The 27702-nt window shown below is 61.1% G+C and overlaps 1 protein-coding gene across 3 annotated transcripts in view; it reads right to left on the minus strand.

Moving 5' to 3' along the window:
- LOC117650100 (centaurin-gamma-1A-like) overlaps positions 1-27702 on the minus strand; it is a 96182-nt gene that overhangs the window by 2301 nt on the left and 66179 nt on the right. Inside the window, exons 1-7 of one of the 3 annotated variants that reach the window (XM_034393405.1) lie at positions 17933-18075; positions 6588-6729; positions 1404-1538; positions 1052-1317; positions 577-965; positions 279-486; positions 28-187 (exon numbers count right to left, since the gene is read on the minus strand). In XM_034393405.1, the coding sequence (XP_034249296.1) occupies positions 28-187; positions 279-486; positions 577-965; positions 1052-1317; positions 1404-1538; positions 6588-6642 (1213 nt within the window). In that variant the 5' untranslated portion in view covers positions 6643-6729; positions 17933-18075. Of the gene's footprint in view, positions 1-27; positions 188-278; positions 487-576; positions 966-1051; positions 1318-1403; positions 1539-1852; positions 2115-6587; positions 6730-17932; positions 18076-27702 lie in introns of those variants that run through there. The other 2 variants (XM_034393404.1, XM_034393406.1) reach the window with 2 other exon arrangements.

A 27702-nucleotide genomic window follows, 5' to 3' on the forward strand; every position in this document is an offset into this window, starting at 1 on the left:
ACATTGAGAAAGATTTAAATGTCTTACTTGTTATGGTGAGGCTGTTGAGACCATCACTAACACCATTGCTTCCAACAGAAACATTGCTGGAGTTGATTGTCTTGGATCCTCTAGGTTTCTGCCCAGGGACCTTGACTGTCACATACTGCAGGGAAATCTCCTTTCCATGAACATCATCCATATAATCCTATAGAAAAAGAAGACGGGTTTATGATTATGCTTCAAAATAGAGACATTGAACTTAAGATTTAAAATAACTCAAATTATTCCATGCTTACATGCAGGCTAGGATGGTAGGTAAGTTTTCCATCATCACAAAGGGTCACATATTTTTTCTTCCACTCTTTGTTTAAAGCTTTGCTGGAACGCTTATATAAGTATCCTTGCTTCAATGGGATCGCTCTTCCACTTCCAAGTTCCCCATTGCGTAGTTTGTCCTCACCCTTTTTGGAAGGTGTGAATAAATTTGATCTTCTCCTGCTCTTCCTAGAATATGAAATAATGCAGTGAGCAAATTTCCCCCTCACAAAAACAAAATATGTTAAAAATGAAAGATGAGGGCAACAAAATACGAACCTTGATGTGGTGGGTGTTGAACTGGGAGTGGGCAAGTCTTTGCCATCCTTGCCTTGGGAGGGCATGCCGAGGGAGTCAAAGCCTTGAGGAGGTGCAAATCGAGAACCAATATTCTCAAACCCTTGGGGTGGAGCAATTTTGACAGAGGGGTCAAAACCTGTACCAGAGTGACCTGTGCTTGGAGGAGGGGCAGCCAGGCACTTCACCATCAGCATATTGTTGTTTTCAACAGCAGCGGCACCCATTGGTGGTGCAGCTGAGCCTACAGCCTTTTCAGCTTCAGCTGGGCGCATGGAATCTAGTTTGTTTGAGTCATGATGCCTCATGCCTGATGAAAGAGTGTGCACCTGGCGACTTGATGGAATGGACTGCGACATGTTCATCACCTCCTTTGAAAACAAAACAAGACGGGTTATTATTGAACTCCTTGGAAGGAAACTAAATTAATTCTATTTTAAAAAGAAATTCCCCATACCTTGTGGGAAAGAGTGTGGTGGCTGTGCGTAGCTGGAGATCCACCCGATGAACTGCTCGTATTCAGACCATTTGATGAAGCTCCCGGGTTGGTTATTGTAGGTGTGACTGGCATGTTTTGATGAATGATTCGTGCATTGATGGGTTGGGCCTGTGATCCAGATTGAGGAGATGAAAAGTTGCCCAGCGGTGTAGATGGCCGTGAGTTGCTTGGGGTCAGACAGGATGATGATGCTGACAAACGCTGATGCACAATTTTCTGGCAAGCTGTTGGAGTGGAAAGAATTTTTTTTAGTTACAGCATACTCAGTGACATTACTAAAATGATCCAAAATTAAACCAAATTCACTTACCATCTTGAAAGACCCGCTCCACATTCAGGCCATACGTAGCACAGGTCTCGTAGTAGGAACAGCGTTTCAGATCAGTAGCCAGCTTGCGTGCTCTGGAGTCGTCAATTACTCGTGGGTTGTTTTCGCTGATGGCATCTAAAAACACACAAATTAAAAATGCAATTAAAATGCGGCAATTGGATCTCACAAAGACAAGCACTAATGGAGAACAAGGGCACTAACAAAGAAGAAATTCAGTATAATATGCATGTTAATTTGGGCTGAGGCTCAGGCCAAATCAACAGCTCAAACGCATACAGAGCTAAGCCCTCATTGATACTAGCAGTGTCGCGACGCTAGGTGGGGGAGGGCAGGGGGAGGGCAGGGGAAGAGGGGCGGTGACGCCGCCTTAGCCACACAAGCCGCAATGCCCGAAAGGCCCGAAAGGTGCGCACATCACAAATACTAACACAGCGCACGCTTGTTGAGGTACATCAACACTGATAGCGAACGGCGACGCCGGTGGACGCCACTCGAACGACTTAGGAGAATAAGCCGAAGCCGGCCCAGGTGCAGGCGTCGCGACGCCCGGCAGTGCAAGTCCACGCTCAGGATCACAGGATCAACAAAGGTGATGCTGGACTCGGAGGAGAGGAGGGCACGGAACGGGCTGCGGAGCAGCGCGGCACACACACACAAACTGCGGCGGCGGCGGCGCGGCACCAGCGCACCAACACAATGATGCACTACTACTCCAGCAACCCCGCTCCGCCCCGCGCCTCGCCCCGCACCCTTCCTGCCCCCTCCCCGGCCCGCCCGCCCGCCGGCCCCGCCGGCCCCCTCCCTCCAGCAAGCGCAACGCGAGGGGGACCGCGCGTAAAAAAGTGGCGGCTGGTAAACGCGCCGGCCCGGCCCGGGCAATGAATGGAATGACGGAACGCGGCGCGCATTTCGTCGCTCTGTCTCTCTCGCACTCGTGGCGCGTCGCGCAGGAGTGCGAGAGAGACGGGGTGGCGAAACGAATCTCCGGAGTCGCTCGTCTGGCCGCGGCTGGCCGGGAGCAAAGGGTGCAGTGGAGCAGTCCCTTCGGGCAAGACGCGATCAGTGGCCAGGTCAAGCTGTCAGGCCGCGCAGGTACAGTAGCCGCAATTTGGAAACTCGGAACGGACTGCAGGCAGATTCCGAGAGTCGTTTTCGTCGCTCTGTGTCTTCCGCACCTGCCGTCTGATTCCGAACACTGCTTCGTCGCTCTGTCTCTCTCGCACCCCTACGGACCGCCCCATGAGTGCGAGAGAGACAGAGCGACGAAAGCAGCGCTCGGAATCAGACGGCTGTGCTGGTGCGAGAAAGAGACAGCGGCGAGAGCGACGTTTGAAAGCAGTCTGCCGCCGCGGACCCGCGGACCGCCAAGGAGGGCGAGGGGCGCTGAGAGAGAGGCTCAACGATCTGGCCTTGCAGGTTGACCTAGACACCGCGCGTCGCGTTGACGACGTTGCTGACGTCATCGAGAGATCGGCAGGGCGACAGGGCACACGTCACTGGCCGCTTCGCGACGGGCCCCAACCCCTCCGCCCCGCCCACGCCACCCCGCCGGCACCCTTGCCCCCTCCCCCTCCTCCTCCCCGAGCTCCAGCCAGGAGGAGACGAAGAAGACCCACGGCCTTCACCGCCTGCCCCCTCCCCTCCCCCACTAAAAATGGAATAAAAATCCGAGACGCCACGCCGCGCTGCGCCACGCCATCGAAGGGCGAAGGGCCAGCGCTTGCAGCGCGCTCTGAGTCACTCGGCGTGAAAGGAGTAAGGGCCGAAGGGCCGGCTGGAGCTGGAGGCTGTTTCCGAGCGGGAGGCATCTCTCTCTCTCTCTCTCTCTCTCTCTCTCTCTCTCTCTCTCTCTCTCTCTCTCTCTCTCTCTCTCTCTCTCTCTCTCTTCCCCTCTCTCACCCTCCTCCTCCCCCTCCTCTCTCTCTCTCTCTCTCTCTCTCTCTCTCTCGACTCATGGGGCGTCCCATGGGGGTGCGAGAGAGACAGAGCCCTCCCGTTCGGAATCAGCCTGGCGTTGGAGGAGCGCTGGAGCCTGTCCAGCAGCAAGGCACCGCCGCACCGCAGGCCCCAGGACGTGCAGGATACCCATTACAGCCGTAAAATTTCGAGCTCCTCCGGTGTCGGACGGAAAGCGACGCGACGCCGCGGCACTGTAGGGCACTGCAGGAAGGATGCAGCATCCGCCCTCACGCCCACACGCCGCGCGCACCCACGCGGCCGCACGCCCACAGGCCCACACGCCCGCGAGCTGATTACGAACGCCGCTCCGTCTCTCTCGCACTCGCGGGGCGTCGCCTAGCGGTGCGAGAGAGACGGAGCGACACGAGTGCACTGCTCGTAACCGAGTTGCTGGCCGTGGCGGCGCGCGTGCGGAGGGCGGCGTCGGCGTCCCGTCGTCGTCGGCGTGGTGCGGCCGCGACGCTCGGCGCCTCGCCGGTCCGGGCGGGGCCCCGTGCCGTGCCATGGGCCGCCCTATCTGGGCCATAAACCGAAACGCCAATGAGTGCCAAGGCCTCCAAGGCTGGCCGGTAAGCCGGGCGACGCGCGAAGCGTGACGAGACACTCCCAGTGCAGACTGATTCCGAGAGTCGTTTTCGTCGCCCTGTCTCTCTCGCACCAATGCGGTACGCCCCATGAGTGCGAGAGAGACAGAGCGACGAAAACGACTCTCGGAATCAGTCTGCCTGCCGGATGAGCCGCCACACCAGCAAACGCCACTGCAACGCCCGGCATGGGCGTGGCAATGGGAAAGGGAGGGCGCTAAAACTGACTCAATTATCGCTTTTTTGGCAGCCAGAGGATCATGGCGAGAGTGCTCTTCGGAGCAGGGGCGGATCCAGAGGAGTGCTATGGGGGTAACTCCCTGCACTGTAAAAAATACCTTTAAAATTATGTAGCCAATGGCTTCTTGAATTTTCTTAGCCAGACACGAAAGTGTGTTTAAAGCGCCACTGGCTATGGAAAGGCACTTTCCAAACCGCGACAGTAAATTTATAGTGCCAGTGGCTTATAAAATTCCCAATTTCAAAACGTAAAATTTACCGCTTGGCTAACAAAACGATGCTTCCCTCAGCCACGATTTTAAAATTTTAAACAGCCCCTTGGCGAAGAAAAATCATAGGTGTGGCACTGAAAAGGCATCCTACCCTGACGACATTTATGAAATTTCAAGTCGTGGCAAAGGGAAGGGATCTTTGCTTCGCCGCACCTGGTGGGGGCCAGACTAGTCCTCGCGAGTCCATGATGAAGCTCCGTCGAGCGCTCTGCCAAGCAGCGGTGCGGTGGCCGGGGGTCAGGGCACAAGACATCCAAGTTAAAGTTTCGGGTTCTATGCCGACCGCTCGTGCCGCTTTTTTCATCGGCCCGAGACAAATTCTCCTCGCCACAACTAGAAATTTCACAATTTTGGGTTTTCCGAGTATCCTTGCCAGCGCCACGACTCAAAAATTGCCATTTGGCGTAGGAAGAAGCCTTCTGATCGCCAGTGGCCAACAAAATTTCGTGTGCCATGGCGAACGAGATTTCATTGCCACTGGCACACGAAATTCATTAGAAGTATAACTAAGAAGGGGCGTTTCACTAGCCACAACACGAAATTTCGTGTCAAAATTTTTTACAGTGTGCCCTTGGGCGCCTGTAAGGTGGGCAACCAGCGCCGCTTTGGCCGGCTTTGGCCCTGGATAGGCAGAAAGCGCTGCATTTCACCCCTCCAGAGAAAACTCCTGGATCCCCACAAGGGAAGTCCCTGACGCCCGTCGAAGTCTGCGCCTGCGCCGCTGCTCCAGCAGCGGACTGATTCCAAGAGTCGTTTTCATCGCTCTGTCTCTCTCGCACTCATGGGGCGTCCCGTACGGGTGCGAGAGAGACGGAGCGACGAAAACGACTCTCGGAGTCAGTCCGCAGACGAGACGCAACTCCGGCCCGGCTGCGCGCTGCGCACGTGGCTGCGCCATCTGCCCCTGTGGCTCGTGCACCTCGCGCCGTGTGTGCGTCGCGTGCGTGCCGCGTGGAGGGGAGGGGGAAGGGGAAGCAGGTGTTGCGGCGTGCACACCACACACCCGGCCACGGTGGCGGAGGGCACGGGGCCGGTCCCGCAGCCCCATGCCGAAGGCCCGAAGCCCCCACGACCCTCAGGCCCCTGCTCCAGTATCTCCGGCCGGGCGGACGCTCCGGAAGCGCTGCTCTCGTCGCTCTGTCTCTCTCGCACTCATGGAGCGTCCCGTCAGGGTGCGAGAGAGACAGAGCGACGACACAGCGGTGCTCGGAAGCAACCTGCAGGTTGTTGAAGTTGAACCCGAGTTGGGCCGGAGCCAGCCGGTGCGCGTTCACCTACAAAGCCCCAAACAGACGGACAGACGGACGGACGGAGCCAGAGGCCCCGGACCCGGTTTTGCCAGACGGGCAGCTGGTCGGCGAGGCGGTCCGTGGCGTGGCCCTCCGTGGCGGGGCGGCCGGCGAGTACGCTAACGCACGCTCTCGCTAAATCCCCACGGCAACGCGGCAGTGCCCGGCCGTTTCGCGCCACGCCGCGACCCGCGCGTCACGCCCGTCACGCCCGACGACGGTGACGAAGACGATGACACGCCGCCGCGGCGATCGACGGACTGATTCCGAGAGTCGTTTTCGTCGCTGTCTCTCTCGCACCTGCAGGGGACGCCTGTGAGTGCGAGAGAGACAGCGGCGAAAAGGAATCCCGGTAGCAGTCTGCGAGTGCGCGTTGCTCGGCGACCCCCACAGTGGGCCAGAAGACCGGTCGAGGCGGACAAAACGAAGACGCGTTTTGAGCTCCAGAGTCGCTAAATGGGACTCGAACCGATCGTGTGACCCCACCAATGGACTCCTCGTTCGGAGAGCAATCCATTGGTGGGGTCACACGTTCGGTTCGAGTCCCATTTAGCGACGCTGGAGCTCAAAACGCGTCTTGACTTTTGTCCGCCTCCACCGGCCTTCTGGCCCACTGTGCGACCCCGCGCGCCGCGGCCGCGCCCCGCGAGTCCCGTTCGCCGCCCTTCCGCCTAGCCCTCTCCGAACAGCGCCCGTCTCTCTCACACCCCAACGGGGCGCCGCAGGTGCGAGGGAGACAGAGAGAGCCCGCCGGCTGGCGGCCCGCCATTCCATTCACCCGCGGCACGCAACCCCGCACTCACCCCGACTCCAACTCACCTTGCGTTCCGACGAGAATCAGCGGGATTTCGGCCGAGTTCCGAAAGTGCGCCATCTTGGTGTAGTAGCTGTAGATGGCGTTGAAGGAGGCCTCGTTCTCGAGGCTGAAGACGAAGATGACGGCGTCCACCCACGCCGCGAACTGCAAAGAGCAAAAAAAAAAACAAGCGCGTTAGACGGGGAGGGATATTTACGACCTGCACTCGTGAAGAGTGACCCATACGCTTCCACACTTCCACGTATTTTCTGGCCTGCCCGCGAGGCGCAACAAAAAGATGTGCCTGTGCGCACGTGCGTGCGTGCGTGTGTGTGTGTGTGTGTGTGTGTGTAGAGAGAGAGAGAGATGTGTGTGTGTGTGTGCGTGCGTGACTTGGGGCCAGGGAAGGCTGGGAAGCGCCACCTGCTTCCTCCTTGTTTACGAACTCCTTCCTCCCCGAGACGCACGAGGCCCGCACCGCGCAGCCCGCAGCACACTGACTCCACAGTCCTCGGTCGCTCTGTCTCTCTCGCACCTACACGGAGCGCCCCATGAGTGCGAGAGAGACAGAGCGACGAAGCGCCGTACGCCACACCACGTGGACGGACTGGAAGGCCTCCAGTCATTCCCCGTCAATCGGCGCGTCCACCATTCAGCAGCAACGGCCTTTCATATTCTCCGTTCCGAAAGGCCCAAGGAGAGAAAGAGAGAAAGAGAGAGAGAAAGCCGACCGAACCGACACATTCATTCGCGCCACGCTCGACGCCGCGTCAACGCAGTCCATACATTCAGTACAGTAGAGCCGGATTCCGAGCGGTACTCCGTCGCTCTTTCTCTCTCGCACCCCTACGCGCCCTCACCTACGAGTGCGAGAGAGAGAGAGAGAGAGAGAGAGAGAGAGAGAGAGAGAGAGAGAGAGAGAGAGAGAGAGAGAGAGAGAGAGAGAGAGAGAGAGAGAGAGAGAGAGACGATGCCTCGCATAACAACAGCGCGAATATCGACCCGATTCTCATTACCAGATCGTTGGGGTGGCTCTCGCCGCTCTCGCACTCCGCGAAGAGCGGCTCGTCGCTCTGTCTCTCTCGCACCCTTCCGGGGAACCCCGTGAGCGCGACGGAGACGGCGACGAAACGACTCTCGCGCACGCGGGAGTGGACGTACGCGACCCTCCCTCTATGCGAGGCCCGGAGGCCGAGAGGGGGTGGACAAAGTCGCTCCACCCCATTTGGCAGGCAAGGCCGGGCAAGGCATCACCAGTGGCGCAGACACGCAGACGCGGGCCGCGGATTAGGGCGGAATATAAAAATCACAACCGGAATGCCGCCCGCCTCCCCCTCCTCCCCCCAGGGCCGCCAACCCCAACCCAACGCCAACCCCAACGCCAACCCCAACGCCAACTCCAACGCCATCCCCAACGCCAACCCCAACGCCAACCCCAACGCCAAACTCGGAGTCAGCACGCCAACTCCGAGCAACGTCGCTCTGCCTCTCTCGCACTAACGGGGCGTCCTGTGTTGAAGCGAGAGGTGGAGAGAGAGAGAGAGAGAGAGAGAGAGACAGAGAGAGACAGAGACAGAGACGAAAGCAGTGCTGGGCATCGGCCTGAAGGCTGCGTTTGCGTTTGCGGGAGCGGATCGTTGTTTTACTTTGCGGGTTGCACAGCCGGCACTGCTTTGCCTTGCCGAGGCCTCCGAGGTCGCACAGTCACAGAGCGTGCCTCGGACGCCGTGAAGCACAGCACAGTGCACTGCCCCGTCCTGCCCCAACAGTTGCAACAAGTCGCCCGGCGCCTCCGACATACGCCCCTGTGCCGGCGTCGTCGGGCCGCACTGCAGCGCCGCTACTCCGCGTCCGAGAGACTCCACGGCCCTCACCTGCCCCGCCGCGGCGCGCGGGGTATCGCCGGGGGACAGGTGCGCGCCGGGTGGTGGCGCCGGGGAGTGGCCAGCCAGCGGCAGGTGCCTGTTGACTCGTGGTCCGGAGCGCAGCAGCCAAGCGAATCAGGAGAGCTAATTTGTCGCTCTGTCTCTGTCGCACTGATGGCGCTCTCCACAAGGGTTCGAGAGAGACAGAGCGACAAACCGCTCGGAGGGCTGATTCCGAAAGTGAGGGCGAGTGAGACAAGGAGACGAAGTCACTGTTCGGAATCAGCCCGGCTGCGCTGCCGCAGCTGGCGTGCGGGCAGATAGCGTGGTCCGAGCCCAAGAGTGCCCTCGACGCGGGGTATTTACGAACGCCAAAGACAGCGCCGCGAGCACGCGCCGCGCCGAGCACGCCTTGTTCTGTTTGACCTGCACTCGTGGGACAAGGGCAAGGGACACTGCCTCCTCCAGCACGCCCAAGACGAGGAGGCGGCCCGGCGAGGGGCTGCGCGTGACAGCTCGGCACACAGCACACTCAGCACGCGCGGCGAAGAAACCCAAAGAGGCGAGGGGGAGGAAAAAGTCGCGGTTTTGTCCAAAGCGGAGACAATGCCCACTTCAGCAACCCCCGCGGGGCGGCGCCACCCCCGCCCCAACCCCCAACTCCGCGCACCCCGCCCCCGCACCCCGCGCTCCCGCTCGCCGTCAAGAACCCTACAACCTCATCCAACGCACAAGCCGAGTAGCAGACCGCGCGGCTCGCCATCGGGGAGGGGATCACGTGGCGGCGCGGGGTGGCTACACTTTGCATACTGGCTGGCGGCCCGCCCGCCCGTCTGTCTGTCTGTCTGTCTGTCTGTCTGTCTGTCTGTCTGTCCAATTTACTTGATCGCCGCCCCTACGGGCCAACCAAAGGGGTGAGGGTTATTCCTGGCCGTTCATCGGGCATCAGCCCATAGAGCTGCAGACTGATTCCGAGAGTCGTTTCCGTCGCCCAGTCACTCTCGCACCCACAGGTAACGCCCCATGAGAGCGAGAGAGACAGAGCGACGAAAACGACTTTCGGCATCAGTCTGCAGCTCCGCGACTGACTCGACGGCCGCCGCGCCGAAGCCATTCCAGAACTTTCGGTTTCCGAGCCGCGAGCCCCGCGCCTCGCCTCGGGCCAAGCCAAGCCAAGCCGGGGTGGAGGTGATGGAGGGTGACTTGCATCGCCTTGCCGAGCGAAAGGCAGCCCAGTGACGCGGTGCCGCCAGCAAAGTGATTCGCCCTGCCCATCCCTTGGCGTGGCGAAGCGGGGTGGGGTGGGGTGGGGAGGGTGGGGTGGGTGGGGTGGGGTGGGGGGGCGGGGTGGGGCGGGTCGGCAGCTCATTACGCTATTGCGATTAGTGCGATACACGGGTATCAGCAGCTTGGCGACGTCGGGAGAGGGAGCGCGAACAATGAACCAAGCCGGGGGACGTTCGCGTCAAGAGATTCTAATCGCCTCGCCGCGCCCCACCCCGCCCCCCCCCGCCCCGCCTAACCCCACCCCGCCAGGCCCTTCCTCATCGCAGTGCGGGCGGGCGCGACAAAAACTTGGGGCCACCCAGCCAGCCTTGCCCCGCCAGCTCGCGCCAGCCTCCGCCTGGAACGGCGCTGGAGCGGCGCTGGAGCGGCGCGATACAAATTATCCCGGCATTAGAGCAGCTAATGAAGGTGTAGGCAGACGACGCCGGCATCGCGCTACGCTACACTAGGCCCCGCCCCGCCCCGCCCCGCCACGCGGTGAGGCCCGGAGAGCAATTAGAATAAATCTCGCGCCAACCCAGCGGCGCAGCGCACAGCCCCGGCGCAGCCACACACACCGGCGCTGAACTCGGCGCCCCGCTTCAACCTCGCCTCGCCTCGGCCGCCACGTCGCGTCGCGGGGCGCAAGTTTTATCGCCGGAGTCGCGTAGCCTTGCCGTCACAGACGCCGAGAGAGAGGCTGCCAGACCCCGAGCGAAAACCGCAGCGGCTCGGCAGAAGGGCATCATCTGATACGAACGCGGGGCGAGGACCCCCTCGCCCTTCCCCTGCACTACTAGACACTTCAGCAGACGGGCGAAAACTTTCGGCAAGGCGAGGGCACTGTCCGAAGAGACAGACACTAAGAGCACTGGAAAGCCACGCCGTGCCCCGGCAAGGTGTCCTGTTGCTCGTCGCACCTGGAGTGGAGGACCTGCCCTGCCGCCCGACTCCGCGGATGAGGGTCCTTTCGTCGCTGCGTCTCTGTCGCACTCGCGGGGCGCGCCGTAGGGGTGCGAGAGAGACAGAGCGACGAGGTAACGAACTTGCGGAATGAGTCGGCTGGAGGCTCCAGCGAAAGGTCGTGACCCCGACCGTACACTGCCGTCATCCAGACTATCCAACAGTGGCGGATCCAGAGCCAATCCGAGGGGGAGGCGGGAGGGGGAGGGGGGAGTAGCACTTTTCGCCAACTTTCAGGGGCAAAGTGTTGCTTCTTTGCAACCTTTCGGTTGGCTATCTAGGGTTCGACCCCTGTCCTTTTGCTCCGCCCCTCCCTTTTCCACCTACTGGATCCGCTCTAGTTCTCCAGACCAGTCACTGGCGGGAGAATTGCCGCAGCGACCTTCGCGCGGCAGGGTCTTCTTCCTTGGCCCAGCCAGAGCACACAAATCGCACTGCGAACACGGCGCCCCTCACCCCGGCGGCGCCCCCTGCCTTGATGAGCCGACCATCCCCGATCCCCGATCTGCGGTCGAAAGAGTCTGGAGGCAAAATAAAAGGGCGGCGATCGGGTCTTTTATTTCCGCCGCAGACGGCGAGGGGCACTTCACTCACTCAGCGAGCGGTGCGCGCCGCGTCCAACTCGCAACTTTCTCGCTGGGCCTGACGCGGTCCTCGGCGCGGTGCGCAGCGCAGATTCCTCTCCAGTTTCTTCTCGGCCTTGTTCGTCTTGGCGTTATCTGGCGTGCGGGGAAGTTGGTTCGCGTCCCCGCAGAACGCCGCAGAACGCCGCAGAGCGGCGGAGCAGGGAACGCCTCGGGGCAGAGCGCTCCGCCGGCTCGGCTCGTCTGCTGGACGTGAGCAGCGGAGCCGCAGACTGATTCCGAGAGTCCTCCCCGTCGCTCTGTCTCTCTCGCACTCATGGGGCGTCCCGTGTGGCGGCGAGAGAGACAGAGCGACGAGGACGACTCTCGGAATCGGTCCGCGGCGGAGCGCAGCGCTCCTCGCAGCGGCGGGCGGCGAGCCCCCGGCATGCCGGGCCGCGTGCTCCACACGCCTGCCGGCCGGTCGCCTACCTGCCGGGGGCTCCCTGCAGCAGCGCGCCGCCCGGCCGCCCGGCGGCGTGTTTTCGCTCCGTCGCTGCGGCGGCCGCACACTGATTCCGAGAGTCGCCTTTGTCGCTCTGTCTCTCTCGCACCTACACGGGACGCCTCATGAGTGTGAGAGAGACAGAGCGACGAGGACGACTCTCGGAATCAGTCTGCTGCCAACCCCTTCCGCCAAAAGCAAACCCAGGGCTGCGCCGACGCAATTAATTCCCACCGCGTGTCTGTGTGTCTGTGTGTCTGTCTGTCTGTCTGTCTGTCTGTCTGTCTGTCTGTCTGTCTGTCTGTCCGTCTGTCCGCCCGCTGCGGACGAAAGAGTTCGGCCAGACGGCGTCCATCACGGTGCGTCTTATCTGCCGTTGCGCAGCGCGGCGCGCAGCCATTCCAGGCAAAGGGTTGGCGCGGCGCGGCGCCGAGGGTCGTTCATCAATTGCATTCGACACAGTATCACCCTGATGGATGGGGGCCGCCTGGAGAATTCCAGCCGACTGTCTCTCTCGCACTCGCACCGCTGCGGAGACGTACCGCATGAGTGCGACAGAGACAGCGAGAGGTCGGAATCGCACTCCGAAGCGCAGCGCGCCAAAGCGCGGGGGCAGAGAGGGGCACGAAAAAGAAGAGAACACGCAGAGAGCGCGGCGGCGACGCGCCGAGGCGGCGGCAGCCGGTGGCGCTCTTCGATTTTTGCGCGCGACACGAAAAAGGACTGCAAGATTGCGCTAAATTTCCATCCGACTGGAAAGGATATATACATGGCCTGTCGCCGCAGCCGTCGGCCGAACGGGGGGGAGGGGGTGGGGGAGCGGAAGGGAGGCCTACGACAGAGACCGCAAACAAAGACGTTCGGCGGTGTGTGTGTGTGTGTGTGGTGTGTGTGTGTGTGTGTAAATGCGCGTGTGTGCCTGCGTGTGCTTATCAGTCGAGTAAGAAACCTGCCAGCACGGCCGCCCCGTTTCGCCGTAGTAAACGTCGCTCGCAAGATGTACTCCGCCGCCCCTTTCCCCGATCGTCGGCGACCCCCACCCCCACCCCCAACCCCCACACCCCGCGCCGTCGCGTCGCGGCGTTGATACAGTAAACAGGCTAGCGCCCTAGGGCAGGCCGATGCGAAATCTCCTCACACACAAACACACGCACAAACACACACACACGCACACACACACCCACACACACAAGCGCACAGGGCACCCTGTCTCCTGTTACACACCCTTCCGCTAAGTAAGACGTTTTACACGCGACACGGCGAAGAAGGCAGTGGCGGAGGGGGGATCAGGGCCTTCACGTCGCCTTCTCGTGCCATGGCTTGCGCACCCCGTGCAAAATGCGCAACCGGGGATCAAGGACGACCCCCTTTTAACCGCCGCGCCACTGGTGTGGAGACCATCACGCCGCCAAGGCCGCCTGGAATGCACGACTTGCTGTGTGTGTGTGTGTGTGTGTGTGTGTGTGTGTGTGTGTGTGTGTGTGTGTGTGTGTGAGCGCGAGAGGCGCGCACCCCCAGCATTTTTCTTCCAATAGTCGGCCGGAGTCGGCTGCTGGAGAATAAGGGGTGGGGGGAGCCAGAGGGGGCACCCACACACTCGCACAAATATATATATTTGGTGCGCCTCGCTTTTAGACTTACGCCAAATCGTTGGAAAAAGTTTGCCTGGCAAAAAGGGGCGGGAGGAAAGGCGCAGCAGGCTGCAGGCAAGACGAGGAGGCGCGGCGGTCTGGCGAGCGAGCAAGACAGAGAGGAGAGATAGAGAGACAGAAAGAGATAGAGAGACAGTCACTCTGGAAACGAGCCACCGTTTCCGAACTCGGAGTTGTTTACGCTGCCAACTCCCTGGCCGAGTTGGTCCATGTCGGGGTGCACGTGCGCGCGGCGGGGCTGGCGCCTATGGCTCCATACTACTTCCGGGCCTGGTCCATGGACCAGCTCATCCGTCTCTCTCGCACTCATGGGGCGTCCCACAGTGGGCCAGAGGACTGATGGAGGCGGCCAAAACTCTAGACGCGTTTTGAGCTCCAGAGTCGCTAAGCAGGCCTCGAACCGAACATGTGACCCCACCAATGGATTGCTCTCCGAACGAGGAGTCCATTGGTGGGGTCACACGATCGGTTCGAGGCCTGCTTAGCGACTCTGGAGCTCAAAACGCGTCTAGAGTTTTGGCCGGCTCCACCGGTCTTCTGGCCCACTGTGCGTCCCGTTGGGGCACGTAGGGGTGCGAGAGAGACGGAGCGAAGAGGCATACAGTGTGACTGCCGAGCATATCACTCGGACAGAGTGCGCCGCGACGGGCCTCCGCCTGCGCCGTGCTCATCCACCCCCACGGCCACGGCCCGCACGGAAAAAACTCCGTGGTCGTGGCGACCGAAAGTCGATCGCCACGACCATCTTCTTCGATAGCTTAGCTGGTGGGACTACCGGATTTCTGATTGTGAGAACCATGTCGCCGAGCTGAGGCAAGCTGGCCATCAGAACGACTGTGTTGATTGTGACAACCAAGAATAGGGCATCCTAGAACCGTCGTCCATCAGTTGCAGGGATAGATATAATTTTGGAACGCTTCGAGACGACCAGAAAGTTGGTCGAGAGGACCAACTCATTTGACACTTAAGTCAACGAATCTCGTTTTGGGGGAATTTTTACCCTGACGCTGCGCTCAGCAGGATTGGTTAGAACTTGTAGCTTTGTGGTCCTCGTATTGGTAGCGCTTCTTGCACCTTCAGTGGGATTTTATGTAAAAATTTGGGTGGCGATGAAGCCACGAAGCCGCGCCACTCTCCCCGATGCAGAAGCTGCGTCTCTATATCTGACGTAGGAGCGAGATCTGCCGAGACGGGGACCATGCCTGCACCTAACCTAATGGGCGAACGTAGACGCCAGCGAGAGGCAACACGAAAATTCGTTCTTCTCGACCTCAGTGTCATATTTTGTTCAGAACTTTTAGCTGACAGCTAGAGAAGATATTTACCAAGGCAACAGACAGCATTATTTGCGAAAATTATTTACTTGAGTAACATAAATCGGAAATACTAATATGCGAACGGACACGCCGTCACCAAGCGGCAGGCCCGTGAAACCTCGACTCTCAGAACCGAACTTCCTTGAGCAGAGCGGTCGGTTGTGACGATCGGCTCGGGCCGACCAAGTGACTTGTAAGAGGATAGATACGCTAGTTGGTTGCCTGAATCAAGCCGCTCGATGCTTACAACCACTGTAACGACAACTGGGTAAATCCGATCGTGACGACCAACGGTTTTTTTCCGTGCGCTTGCGATAGAGGAGCAACGCGAAGCAGAAGCAATGCAAAGGCATGCCGGCCGACAAAGGCGTCATTCAGAGTCACTTTCAAGATAACTTTTTAATTCATCTGGCGGGACACGGGCGCCCCGCCCCGCCCCGCCCCGCCCCGCCCGGCCCCACCCCACCCCGCCCCGCCGCGCCCCGCCCCGTTTGGACGTCATCGCGGCCGAATGAAACGCCTTTGTTGCTCCCCAATCACAGCTTTGATGAGAAATATCCCCGGCCAAGCGAAACGGCACGGCATGGCCCGGTCCGGGAGCGCGTTTACACACTGTAAAAGAAAATCCTGGTATTTTCCAGATAACTTGTTGGGGAGGGGAGAAACCTGCCTGATCTTCAAAAGTGTCGGCCCTCCGGTTTGACTATTTGTTGTCCGTCGAGTGTACGAGTTACCCGCACATGTGATGCAAATTTCCCACACTTTTCCAAAGATCTCCGGGCTTTTCCACAACGATTTTAACAGTGCGATGGAGGGCCGCCGAAACAGTGAGACACTCCCGGGCATCGCGTCAACGGCCTCGGCGGGCCTCGGCCTACATTCCACCCCCTCCCCTCCCTCGCGCGGCGTGCGGCGCATCATGGCATCATCGGGCCAGTGGGCCATCCACGCCACGCTACGCTCCGCCACGCCACGCCACGCACAGGCCGGGCACGACGTCCCGGGTCACGCATCACGCATCAAGATACGGAGTCAGTCACACTATCGGGCTCGCCAGACCACCCCACAAATCTGCCAGTCACCCCGCCGCTACCCCGCGCGCAACCCCCCGACTCGACTCCAGTAATGACTCTAATAAGGCCAGCCAGCCAGCCAAGCAGGCAGCCAGCCAGCCAAGCAGCCAGCCAGCCGCGCCTTCCCCGGCACACAGAGACTCGCCCAACCGAGATGTGATTAGCTGCTTTTGACGGGCTGCGCGGCCACGGCGTGGCGTGGCGGGGCGTGGCGTGGCGTGGCGCCGACCCACGCGCCTTCGCGGGGCAGGCCGGCAGCGGGGATCAAAAGTTGGGGCCAACGACCCTGCGCGCGCTGTGTTCGCTCGGAGGCCCCCGAGCCGCGCGACCTGGAGGGATGCTGCGGACTGCGACCCCCTCTGCTCCGCTCCGAGCCCCATTTGGACCCTTTTGGACCCTTTTTGAGCCCTCTTTGGACCCCCTTTGAGCCATTTTAGGCCCCCCTTTGGAACTCGGTGCGGCGGCAACGGCGCTGCCAGGACTGTGAAGGCGACAAGCTCGGACCGTCAGAGCCCCCATATCAAATCAATATCTGATGGCTGGAGGGGTCGCACGCGCGCACACCCTTACACACACACACACACACACACACACACACACACACACACACACACGCACACAGAGGGCTTATCAGTCCCAGGGGAACCCAGGGGGAAGGGGGACACTTTACGATCCTTGATGTGGCCCTTACCGGGTTTATACCACCCGACAAACAGCCGTCACACCTGAAGGGCCTGGTCAACCTGGAGTGTGGCGCTGGAGAAAGGACGCGGTGCGACGCACTGCGGAGAAGAAGAGAGAGAGAGAAGAGAGAGAGAGAGAGAGAGAGAGAGAGAGAGAGAGAGAGAGAGAGAGAGAGAGAGAGGGAGAAAGAGGGAGGAACGAGCGAAAGGGAAAAGGGTTCAGAAGAAACTAAGTGAGACGCGTCGCGCAGCGGACTCCAGTCTTTATAGGTCTTTCCGTAGGGGTGCGAGAGAGAAAGACAGTCGCTCGCATGCGAAAATGAAGAGACGCTATCATCGTAAAGACAAACCATGCCCAGAAGTTGGGCCATGATGACGCGGTGGAGCTCGATGGGGAGGGAGGGAGGGAGAGAGAGAGAAAAAGAGAGAGAGAGAGAGAGAGAGAGAGAGAGAGAGAGAGAGAGAGAAGAGAGAGAGGGACGACCGCGGCGGCCATGAACGAGGACGCCGTCGACAAATAGTGGGGCGGCGAGGACGGCGGGGATGACGTCGCCGAGCGAGAAGCGGGAATTACAATTTCACTCTGCAGTCCTTCGGTCCCGAGGGCCGCCCGAGGGGGCCGCGCCTGGCAAGGTGGCCGGCGAATAAAGCCAGCAGGGGGATGAAGGGTGGCCGCCAGCCTGGCTGCCAGCTCGGGCGGGCCAACGAGTAACGAGGGCTAACCAACTTAGTGTCCGGAGCAGTAAAGCGAGCCACTGCCCTGACGAAGAGCATCTCCCGGTGACGCGTCCCGAAGTCCTGACGAGGACGCGTGTGTGAGTCACCTCGCCGTGCGTGGCTGAAGTAGACATGTGCGCCGCGCCGCCGCTGCGCCGCCGCCGACAAATTTTACCACGCCGCCGCCGCTGACCAAAATTTGCGGCGCGCCGCCGCGCCGCCGCCGATGATTTTACCGGCGGCGGCGGCGGCGTCGCGACCTTAAATGCCCTAAATATTTGCATTTCCATCAGCAGCGAGCGCCCAGGGATAGGCAACCCGACGAGCACGTCCTCCGCCGCGAGAACAAATCTCATTGGAGTGTTTAAATTGCTTACTTTTACCTTTGTAACGAAACTAGTCCACCCTAAAGAACTAGTCCATCAAATTGTGTTTTCTTTTCATGGGCATGTTTTTAAATGAGAAATAGACCAAATTTAAGTCAACCACGCCGCCGCGCCGCCGCCGCCGCCGCCGATCAAGACATCGGCGCAGACGCCGGCGTCGCCGCCGCCGCCGGCTAAATTTCGGCCAAACGCCGCCGCCGATGAAAATGCGGTCGGCGCACATGTCTAGGCTGAAGTGGCCCTGGGGGCAACATCAGCGTCCCCCGAGGCCCGCCTCACAGTATTTCGAGGCCGCGACTCATCGGTAAGCTCATCCCGTTTGACTCACTGCACACACCAAAGTCCGCGAATCGAGACAACGAACCTGAACTCTGCCTACCTGCTCTGCTCACTGTGCCCGCGGGCAACGCGCTGCGCTCCAACGAGACCCTCCTCCTCTTCCTCCCGGGGACGCCGCTCGACGCGATCGCACTCTCGCCGCGAAAACCACCCTGGCCGAGTAGCGGGCCGCCCGAAGTCCGTGTCCGCCGCGCGCCCCGTGCCGACCAGCACTGGCGGCCGGGCGCCGCGACGCCCACCCGCCAGCCACCCCCGGCCGCCGCGCCGCCCGCCGCCCGCCACCCCGCAGACCCCCGCCGAGGCGCCAGCACTGTCTGCAACAGTCCACCCCCACCCCGCCCACACCTACCCGCGCGCCGCGTAAGGGTTCGCAAAGCGAATGCCTAGGGGTTGGAGTAAGGCACGCTCGGGGCTGCAGGCCGCCAGCCCCGCTACTTGGAATAAGCGAGTCACCCCGCTACCTGGCGTACGCCTGCGTGCCTTCGTCCCTCGACGGGGGCCTCGGTGACGCCGGAGGCCTTGGTGATACCGGAGGCCGCCGGCCAAGGGCGCCGTCATGGAGTCCGCCGCGCAAGCCGAGGCCGGCACCCCTTCCTCCCATCCGAGGACGCCGTCATGGAGTCCGCCGCGCAAGGTGAGGCCGGCACCCCTTCCTCCCCTCCGAGGACGCCGTCATGGAGTCCGCCGCGCAAGCCGAGGCCGGCACCCCTTCCTCCTAGTGTTCTAAAGGGTAGGAATATTCCCGGGAATTTAGGGAATTCCCGGGAACGTTCCCGGGCACAATCAAACCCCGAAAATGGGAAATTCCCGGGAATTTAAAAAATGGCTAAAAACAGCTGGTTTTTTTGCAGGAAAAATGTAGAACACGCAAGGTATCAAGTAAAAATTATGAAACACATGAGTGTATTTCCATTTTTCTTTCAGAAGGGAACAAAACAAAACGTTTTGTAATCAAAAATTAGTTTTCTATCAAAAAATTTCGTATTAAAAAATTTAACTTTTATCAAAAGTGATGGGTTTCATATGAAGCAATGTTCCCGGCCAAGTGGGAATATTCTCGGGAATTCCCGGGAAGTCTCGGGAATATTCCCCTGAATGATTGTTCCCGGGAATTTTCGAACACTACTTCCTCCCCTCCGAGGACGCCGTCATGGAGTCCGTCACGCCTAATCCTCGCCGTAATGCTCGCCCCGCTCTCCCTTTCAACCCTCGACGCGTCCGCGGCGCGCGCCCAGGCCAGCACGCCATCCCACGGCAAGCTCCCATCGCCGCGCGCCGCGCCAATCCACTTTAATTAGCAGCCATTTTTACAGGAAGAAAAAGAAACTCTGAAATTTCCCCGCCCCCTCTCATCTGCCGGCGGGGCGGCCCGCGCCGCGCAAAGATTGCCTCGAGCCCTGCGTCGTGTTACAAACTCCGATAATCACTTCGATTTCTCATCAACCCCCGGAGCCTACACTACAAGGAAAACTGCCTAAAGTACAACAGAAGCTCACACAACGCGGTGTGTAAAAAGTTCAGCCAGAATTGTGAAAAGTACACCGGGATGAACTCGGCGTTCCCACCCCATTCGTTGTAACACAAACCAGTAGATTACTCGGTACGGAAGTTTTCTGTAGGATCTCGGTGCTCTGCAGAGTCCTCCACAGTGCTACGCCCTGCGCCGCCGGACCGCCGCCGCACAGTGGGCCCGACGACCGGTGGAGGCGGTCGAAATGCCGGACGCGTTTTGAGCTCCAGAGTCGCCAAATGGGACTCGAACCGAACGTGTGACCCCACCAGTGGACTCCTCGTCCGGAGAGGAGTCCACTGGTGGGGTCACACGTTCGGTTCGAGTCCTGTTTAGCGACTCTGAAGCTCAAAACGCGTCTAGAGTTTTGGCCGCCTGCACCGGTCATCTGGCCCACTGTTCGCCGGGCCGGGGACTGTCACTGATGTATTGCAGCCTATGGCGAGGTCCATGGCCCGCGCGCCGCGCCGGCTGCAGCCTATCAGGCCGACCCAGCGGCCCAGCGCCGCACTGCGGAGCGGCGGAGCACTGTGGGGCACAGCACTGCGGACCGCGAGGCCCTAACGAGGCACGCCATTAACAATTTCCATGGCCGAAATCCACGTCCACTTTCGGAATCATGCCATGTAAAGTGCGTTACCGCGCCGCCGTGGCGTCGCCACGCCCAGCGACTGCGTGCTCGCTCGCGAATAAACTTTACCTGGCCAACGCGCCCATTAATTCAAAGCACGCGCACACACACTCACACACGCGCGCACATAGACTCACGCACTCGCGGACCGGGCCGGACCGGGCAGCAACCAACGGCTCTCACCTGCAAAACAAACAAAAGGGGGTCGAATGAGTGTCAGCGTCAGCCTCGGCGCGCCTCGGCGCCAGCCGGACCCACCACCACTTTGCGGCCGGCACGTGAGTACATTCATAGGGGACGGAGCGGAGGGTCATTGCTATACACACACACACACACACTCACTCACACACACACACACTCACACACACGGCATCTCTCTCTGTCTCTTCCCCCTCTCTGTCTCTCTCTCTCTCTCTCTCACACACACACACACACACACAGCGCGCGCGACAATTGGCAATGCAAAGGCGGCAGCAGCCCGCCAGGCCGTCCGTTGCAGCGAGCCAGCAGTCCGCTACGCGCCGCCACGGCCGCGTTCGCGTCAAAGGCAATCGCGAGGACTCTGACCCGAGTCGTCTCATCAGCTTCCGGCCTTGGTAAGCCCCGCCCCGCCCCGCCCAGACTGATTTCGGGTAACGCACCACGCGGGGGGTATCGATTCCCCCCCGAAAAAGCAGCCCGTCGAGGGGCGGGCTGGGGACGCGTCCAGACGGCTTTCGCGGCGATGACGGCGGCGGGCTGCGTTGCGGTGGCGCGGCGAGCAATGATCGCTCTCTGGGACTTCCCCGCGCAAGCAATCACAGCCAAGTGCTCGACGCCGCGACACTCGTCAAAGTTGGCCCGCCGCCTCGGCCGCCTCGCCGCCTAGAAGAGCCGCTTCCCAATTCCAGCACACTGTGAAGCGGCCGAGAGCAAAGTTGCCGCTCCGCCCCGCCCCGCGCATGTCGTCAGTCAGAGGCAGAGGCCGCCGCCCGTCTCACTCCGCGCAGGGCAACAACTTTGTCAGGCCGCGGTGCCGCGCCGCAGGTCCGCACACCGCTTTGCGGCTGCGGGGTTGGAGAAGTATGCGGGCCGGCAGGGAGATAGCGCGGGCGGGGCGGGGCGGGGCGGGGCGGCCCAACCCGTCTGGAAGCGCTATCAAAAGTCCCCCTCGCGGCGCCGCGGCGGCCAACAACGGCGTCGTGTGCACAGACTGCCGGACAAGGCCCCTTCAGCCCCCCACTCCCTTTTCACCTCATGACAGACAACAAACTACCCCTCGGCCTGCAGCCCTCTCGGCGCCCCGCACAAAGCGAGGGATGTTGAGACAGAGGGGACAGCGCAGAGCCCCGCCAGGGCCAGCCGGGGCATCGGCACCTAATGAGTGTGCAGAGGACGGGCCGAGGACGGGCGAAGCGGGGCGGCGCACTCCGGCAGAACCTCCTCCAGACTCCAGCCGCAGCCACACTGGCGCGCGCCATCGCGATGGCTAATTTGCAGACGTCGCCAATCAGCATCCCAACCCTCTCTCCCCTAACTTGCAAGTCGACTGCTAGAGTCTGTAGTCCTTGCTGAAGGCTGCAGTCCTTGCTGGAGCCTGCAGCCCTTGCTGGAGCCTGCAGTCCTTGCTGGAGCCTGCAGTCCTTGCTGGAGCCTGCAGTCCTTGCTGGAGCCTGCAGCCCTTGCTGGAGCCTGCAGCCCTTGCTGGAGCCTGCAGCCCTTGCTGGAGCCTGCAGCCCTTGCTGGAGCCTGCAGCCCTTGCTGGAGCCTGCAGCCCTTGCTGGAGCCTGCAGTCCTTGCTGGAGCCTGCAGCCCTTGCTGGAGCCTGCAGCCCTTGCTGGAGCCTGCAGCCCTTGCTGGAGCCTGCAGCCCTTGCTGGAGCCTGCAGTCCTTGCTGGAGCCTGCAGCCCTTGCTGGAGCCTGCAGTCCTTGCTGGAGCCTGCAGCCCTTGCTGGAGCCTGCAGCCCTTGCTGGAGCCTGCAGCCCTTGCTGGAGCCTGCAGCCCTTGCTGGAGCCTGCAGCCCTTGCTGGAGCTTGCAGCCCTTGCTGGAGCCTGAATGGTACTTGCTGGAACCTGCAGCGTCCCTGCCGGAGTCTGTCCTTGCTGGAGTCTTTTGCAGGAGCCTGCAGCGTCCTTGTTGGAGCCTACAGTGCGAACTGGAGCCTACAGTAGTCCTAACTGGATCCACCAGTGCTACAGCGGCCAGTCGTCCGGTACTCCGCACAGGCCGGCCGGCTGGAACTGCCCCTTTGAAATCGATCCCCCCCCCCGCATCCCGCATTACCTGACGCACGGCGCAACGCACGCCTCCCTACACGATGAAAAGTTAAACCGCGCCCTACACTGCCAACAAAGCGAGTCACAGCAGACTGATTCCGAGAGTCCGTTTTCGCCGCTCTGTCTCCCTCGCACTCGTGGGGGAGTCCCGCACAGGTGCGAGAGAGACAGAGCGACGACTCTCGGAATCAGTCTGCTGGGGCGGATGGAAAACAAATCGTTTGACGGTGGAGGGAGTGGTTTTCGGTCCGTGGAGGCCGAGGCCGCAACGCGGGGCAGAGTTCTCGTGCAGGTGAAATGAAAACCAACACGCGAATGAACGCCCCGCCCCACACGAGCTCACACAGGCAGGGTCTGCCTCAGTGTGTGTGAGTTTGTATGTCTGTGTGAGAGTGTCTGTGCGTGCGCCCCTTCGCCCCCACGGGTCGCGCGGGGGCACGTCGCGGGCCCTCCGGCGGGCGGCACGATATTTCACCCCGACGGAGAACATCTGCCCCGCCGGTGCCCGCCGGCCGCCCATTGCGCGAGGCGAGCCCTCACGGCGCCAGCCCACACGGCGCCAGCCGCGCGCCGCGCCGCCCAGATTGACCAATTTCTATCGCATCGCCGTGGAAATTGCCGGCCGGCTCGCAGGCCTGCAGCCGAAAGGGAAGAGAGAGAGAGAGAGAGAGAGAGAGAGAGAGAGAGAGAGAGAGAGAGAGAGAGAGAGAGAGAGAGAGAGAGAGAGAGAGGAGAGAGAGAGAGAGAGAGGGAGAGAGAGAGAGAGGGAGAGAGAGAGAGAGACGGGGGGGGGGGGAGTGTTTTATCGGTGGGGCGGCCGGAGCGGCGCCATATCGGCATATTATGGATGGCGGCGGCTGACGGATCGGACCAACTCGGAGCCGGTCTGCTTCTGGTGCAGGGGGCAGGGCCCGGCAGCGGACTGATTCCGAGAGTCGTGTTCGTCGCTCTGTCTCTCTCGCACTCATGCACTCATGGGGCGTCCCGTAAAGGTGCGAGAGCGACAGAGCGACGACAACGACTCTCGGAATCAGTCTGCGGGACGGCCATGGCGTCGCCAGAGCGTGCGGTATCTCAGCCGGGCCTGCGCACGTGGAGCCTCGCCGGCCACGTCAAGACCGTCGCGACGCACGCGCGACCGTGCGGGACCCTCCGGCATAGACTGCGTTTCCAAGAGGAGCTTGTCCGTCGCTGTCCCTCTCACACTCACATAACGCCCTATGAGTGCAGGAGAGAGAAGCTTTCGCTGTTCGGAATCAGCCTGCAGGGCCTTCCAGGACCCTCCAGAACCCTCCAGGACCCTCCAGGGAGTCCCTGCGTCCTTTCATCCACGTTCCCTTGAAAGGTCCGACAATAACGGGAGCCTTCCAGACCCCTCGATGCAGGCGGCGCGTGCATGTGGACTTTGCTGTCCAGCAGACTGATTCCGAGAGTCGTTTTCGTCGCTCTGTCTCCCTCGCACCTCGACGGGACGACACATGAGTGCGAGAGAGACAGAGCGACGAAAACGACTCTCGGAGTCAGTCTGCTGGTCCGGCGCCATGAAACATTCAGCATTCAGCGGCACGCGGGGGACACGAGGAATTCAGGGGACAAACAGGGAAAACAAAGCTTGCCCACGGGACGGGCCAGCCAGGCCCAGCAGCAATGCCTAGACGACTTGCCGTTCAATTCCAGCCCCTCGCGGACCCACCTACGCATTCAAAAGGGTCAAAGAAAGCCCATTGGCGGCGAAACGGGGCGAAAACAGGGCAGCGGGGCGGCCGGGCAGGTGGCGAGTGGCGAGGCGGGTTGGTTGGATCGAGGAGGCCGGGGCGTGGCGGGGCGTGGCGTGGCCGGCGAGGGCAGTAGGCCGAAGAAGCCCCACCCAAGGCGGGGCCAAAGCCCAGCCACCTCTCGGCTTGTATATACAGTGTAGTACAGTGCCGGCCTGTCCGAAGCCGGCGACAAAATGTGCCACAGCAGGCTCTCCCGGCCTGCCGCCCCAGCGACAGCCCCGCAAAGATCCACCCCACCATTTTTTAGCGAAACCAAAACAAACCGGACGAAAACACACCCAAACAACGGAGCAAAACGAAACAAAACATCACCTGGCCGGCCGGCCGGACGGTGGACGGCCCCTTTCCGATACACTGGTCGATACTGCAGCGACATCGCCGGTTTCGTCCTCCCCACGCGTGGACCGCCACCGCCACCAGGAGCGCGCCCAAACTCCGTAGGCTGATTTTTTTCCGCCCCCGGTGCCCCCGCCCCGATACGGGGGCAATTTCGGTAAAAGCTTTCCACTGATTTGCTATTCGTGGCCGGAGAGATTTTCCCTCCGACGCCGCGGGCGAGCTTCTCGTCGACGCCCCCGCGGCCCCGCGGCCCCGCCGAGGCCCCCGCGCCCGGCGGACGCACGTCCGGAAAACCGGCAGTCTCCGTCTCTCTCGCACTCGCGGTGTCCGTGAGGGTGCGAGAGAGACAGAGCGATGGAGCACTGTACGCAGTTCGGAATCAGCCTGCTGCAGTGCAGGGGCAGGGCACTCGGCGACGCGCAGGGTCAGAAGACTGGTGGAGGCGGCCAAAATCCGGACCCGGACGCGTTTTGAGTTCCAGAGTCGCTGAAAAGGACTCGAACCGAACGTGTGACCCCACCAAAGGATTGGTCTCCGGACGAGGAATCCATTGGTGGGGTCACACGCTCGCTTCGAGTCCCAGTTAGCGACTCTGGAGCTCAAAACGCGTCCGGAATATTGGTCGCCTCCACCGGTCTTCTGGCACACTCACTGTGCAACGGACGCTAAGCGACTCCACCGCGTCGACCTAATTTCGAGAGTGATGCTAAATATACGGACTACCGGTGGCAGATACGCCTTATCTGTTACGCCACATCATCGGCCGTCGATTATTTTCGCAAGGTTTAAAAAGAGGGGCGCGATAAAGGAGTCGTTGTGTCAAAGACATTTTCACACATTAAAAAAAAAACTTCAAAAAAATTGAAAAAGAAGGAAGGAAAAAACAACGGCGATTGCGAGCAAAAGATAGAAATATTGCTCCATTCCCACGCGAGCGCACAAAAAAAGGGGGAACCCCCTGAACCCTCGCGTCAAATCTCCACATAATTTACACAGGCGGCGAGAGGGGCCCGCGCGGCGGGGTGGGGCCGTTACTGTATGCATTTCTCAGAATGAAAAAAAAAGTATAATTCCGAGTTTTTGCGTGCGGAGTGGCATTTCAGGTGGTCGGGACGTATAAGCCACTTTGGGCGCTGCGAGAGAGGAGAGAGAGAGAGAGAGAGAGAGAGAGAGAGAGAGAGAGAGAGAGAGAGAGAGAGAGAGAGAGAGAGAGAGAGAGAGAGAGGAGAGAGAGAGAGAGAGAGAGAGAGAGAGAGAGAGAGAGAGAGAGACACAGCCACTCATGGTGGCCGCAGTGGCCACCGGGATCGCAACATCCACGCGCGGCCACGTCGCGATAGATTCCCCCTGGGCCTTCCCTCCCCATCCCTTCCCCTGTCACGCGGCCCGCTGCGCCATGCTTCATTTTTTACCAAAGCGCGAGTGAAAGAAGAAAGTGGCATGTTTGAGGGGGCCGAATACGAAATCCGCGTCGCGCAGTCGAGTCGAGTTAGCGAAACGCCGCCTGACGGGACGGGGGGAGCCGCCACGCCACTGCCGAGGCGCTCCCGTCGCTCCGTCTCTCTCGCACCCGCTGCGCGACGCGGCGGCGCCCCAGGAGTGCGAGAGAGACGGAGACGCTTCGGAGGGGGGCAGGGAAATCCGCGTGACTCACGCACGGCGGCAACGCGAGCCGCGAGCAGCGCGGAGTGATTCCGAACCCTCCGCCGCTCAGCGAGTGCGAGAGAGACGGCGCGACACTGCTGAATCCGACTCGCGTGTCGCCAACGCTCCCTCGCTTTTCCGGCTCCCCCGGTGCGCACAGTTGGCCGCCTTCAAGAGAGCCGGGAACGAGTACCGAGTACAAGCCGCTCGTTCCGCCTCCGCGCCGCGCTGCGCCGCGTGCGACCCCCTGGGCAGGGCCGCCCTGGGCCCATCGGCGGGCACGTGCAGCCGGAAAGGGCACTCCGTCGCTCTGTCTCTCTCGCACCCTGACGGGACGCCCCATGAGTGCGAGAGAGACAGAGCGACCGTCCTTCGGAATGAGGCGACTGTTGCGACGCGCCAACTGCTAAGCCCCCTCCGGGGCCTCCGGCCCTCCAGGGCGACGCCGACTCCCTCGGGCGGAAAATAAGGGAAGGGTCCGACGGCGAGCTCCGCCCTGGAGCCTGCAGACTGATTCCGAGAGTCGTTTTCGTCGCTCTGTCTCTCCCGCACCTATAAGGGACGCCCCATGAGTGCGAGAGAGACAGAGCGACGAAAACGACTCTCGGAATCAGCCTGCTGGGGCACTGCATCAGCCCCTCGCTGCAGGGGGCGGCCGGGCCGCGCCTCCAGTCGTGCGGAAGACAGCGAGCCAGCACCCCGACAGCGATCCTCCTCCTCCAGGTGAAGGGGTTGTTACAAAGCTGGAGGGGGCGGGACGACGACTTGCACCATGACGACGCGGGTTCGAGCCCCGCCCGCTCCCCTGGCGTTCCCTTTTTCTCACGTGCGCGTTTTGCTTTGGTCGCTTTGCTTACCTTCCCCGCTGTGGACCCTTCTCACCCCTTTCCAGGCGAATCCCTTTATCTCTCTCGTTTTTCCGATTTTCGTTTTTTTTCTCTCCTCGTTTTTGGCAGTGGAGGGTGCTCTGCGCGGTGCGGCCCCTGATGAAGGAGGGGGCGGCGACGATATGTTATTCCGCTAAGCCCCGTCCTGTCGCCCCACGCTGCGCCCTTGCCCCTCGCGGCCGCCTGGATTTCCTGGACGCCTCCTGGAGGACACAAAGTGCGCCGGGCTGATCCACTTGCCGCGCGGAAACTTGCGGCACCCGGAGCCCTTTCAGCCACCACCACCGCCGCCGCCACACGGTTGGCCAGAAGACCGGTGGAGGCGGCCGAAACTCCAGACGCGTTTTGAGCTCCAGAGGCGCTAAATGGGACTCGAACCGAACGTGTGACCTCTCCAATGGATTGCTCTTCGAACGAGGAATCCATTGGTGGGGTCACACGCTCAGATCGAGTCCTGTTTAGCGGCTCTGGAGCTCAAAACGCGTCCAGAGTTTCAGCCGCCTACCGCTCTTCTGGCCCACTGTGCACCACCTCGCCGACGACGGCGCCCAACCCGAGGCCGCGACGCTGCGCGCTGCGCCGCCGAGCCTCGCCGGGACCAGTATTTACTCCGCGCAAACCGAAACTTTACCGCGAGGGAGGAAGGCGAAGGCGCAGCGAAGGCTAGGCGGTCACTTTGTTGCGAGGCGAGGCGGGGCGGCCCAGCACGGCGGCTGTCACAGCTAACTTAGAGACCAAGTAAGTGTCTGCCGGGTCGCCGAGGG

The sequence above is a fragment of the Thrips palmi genome, unplaced genomic scaffold (genome assembly GCF_012932325.1).
Source record: "Thrips palmi isolate BJ-2018 unplaced genomic scaffold, TpBJ-2018v1 HiC_scaffold_4, whole genome shotgun sequence".
In the NCBI taxonomy this organism is placed as follows: Eukaryota; Metazoa; Arthropoda; class Insecta; order Thysanoptera; family Thripidae; genus Thrips; species Thrips palmi.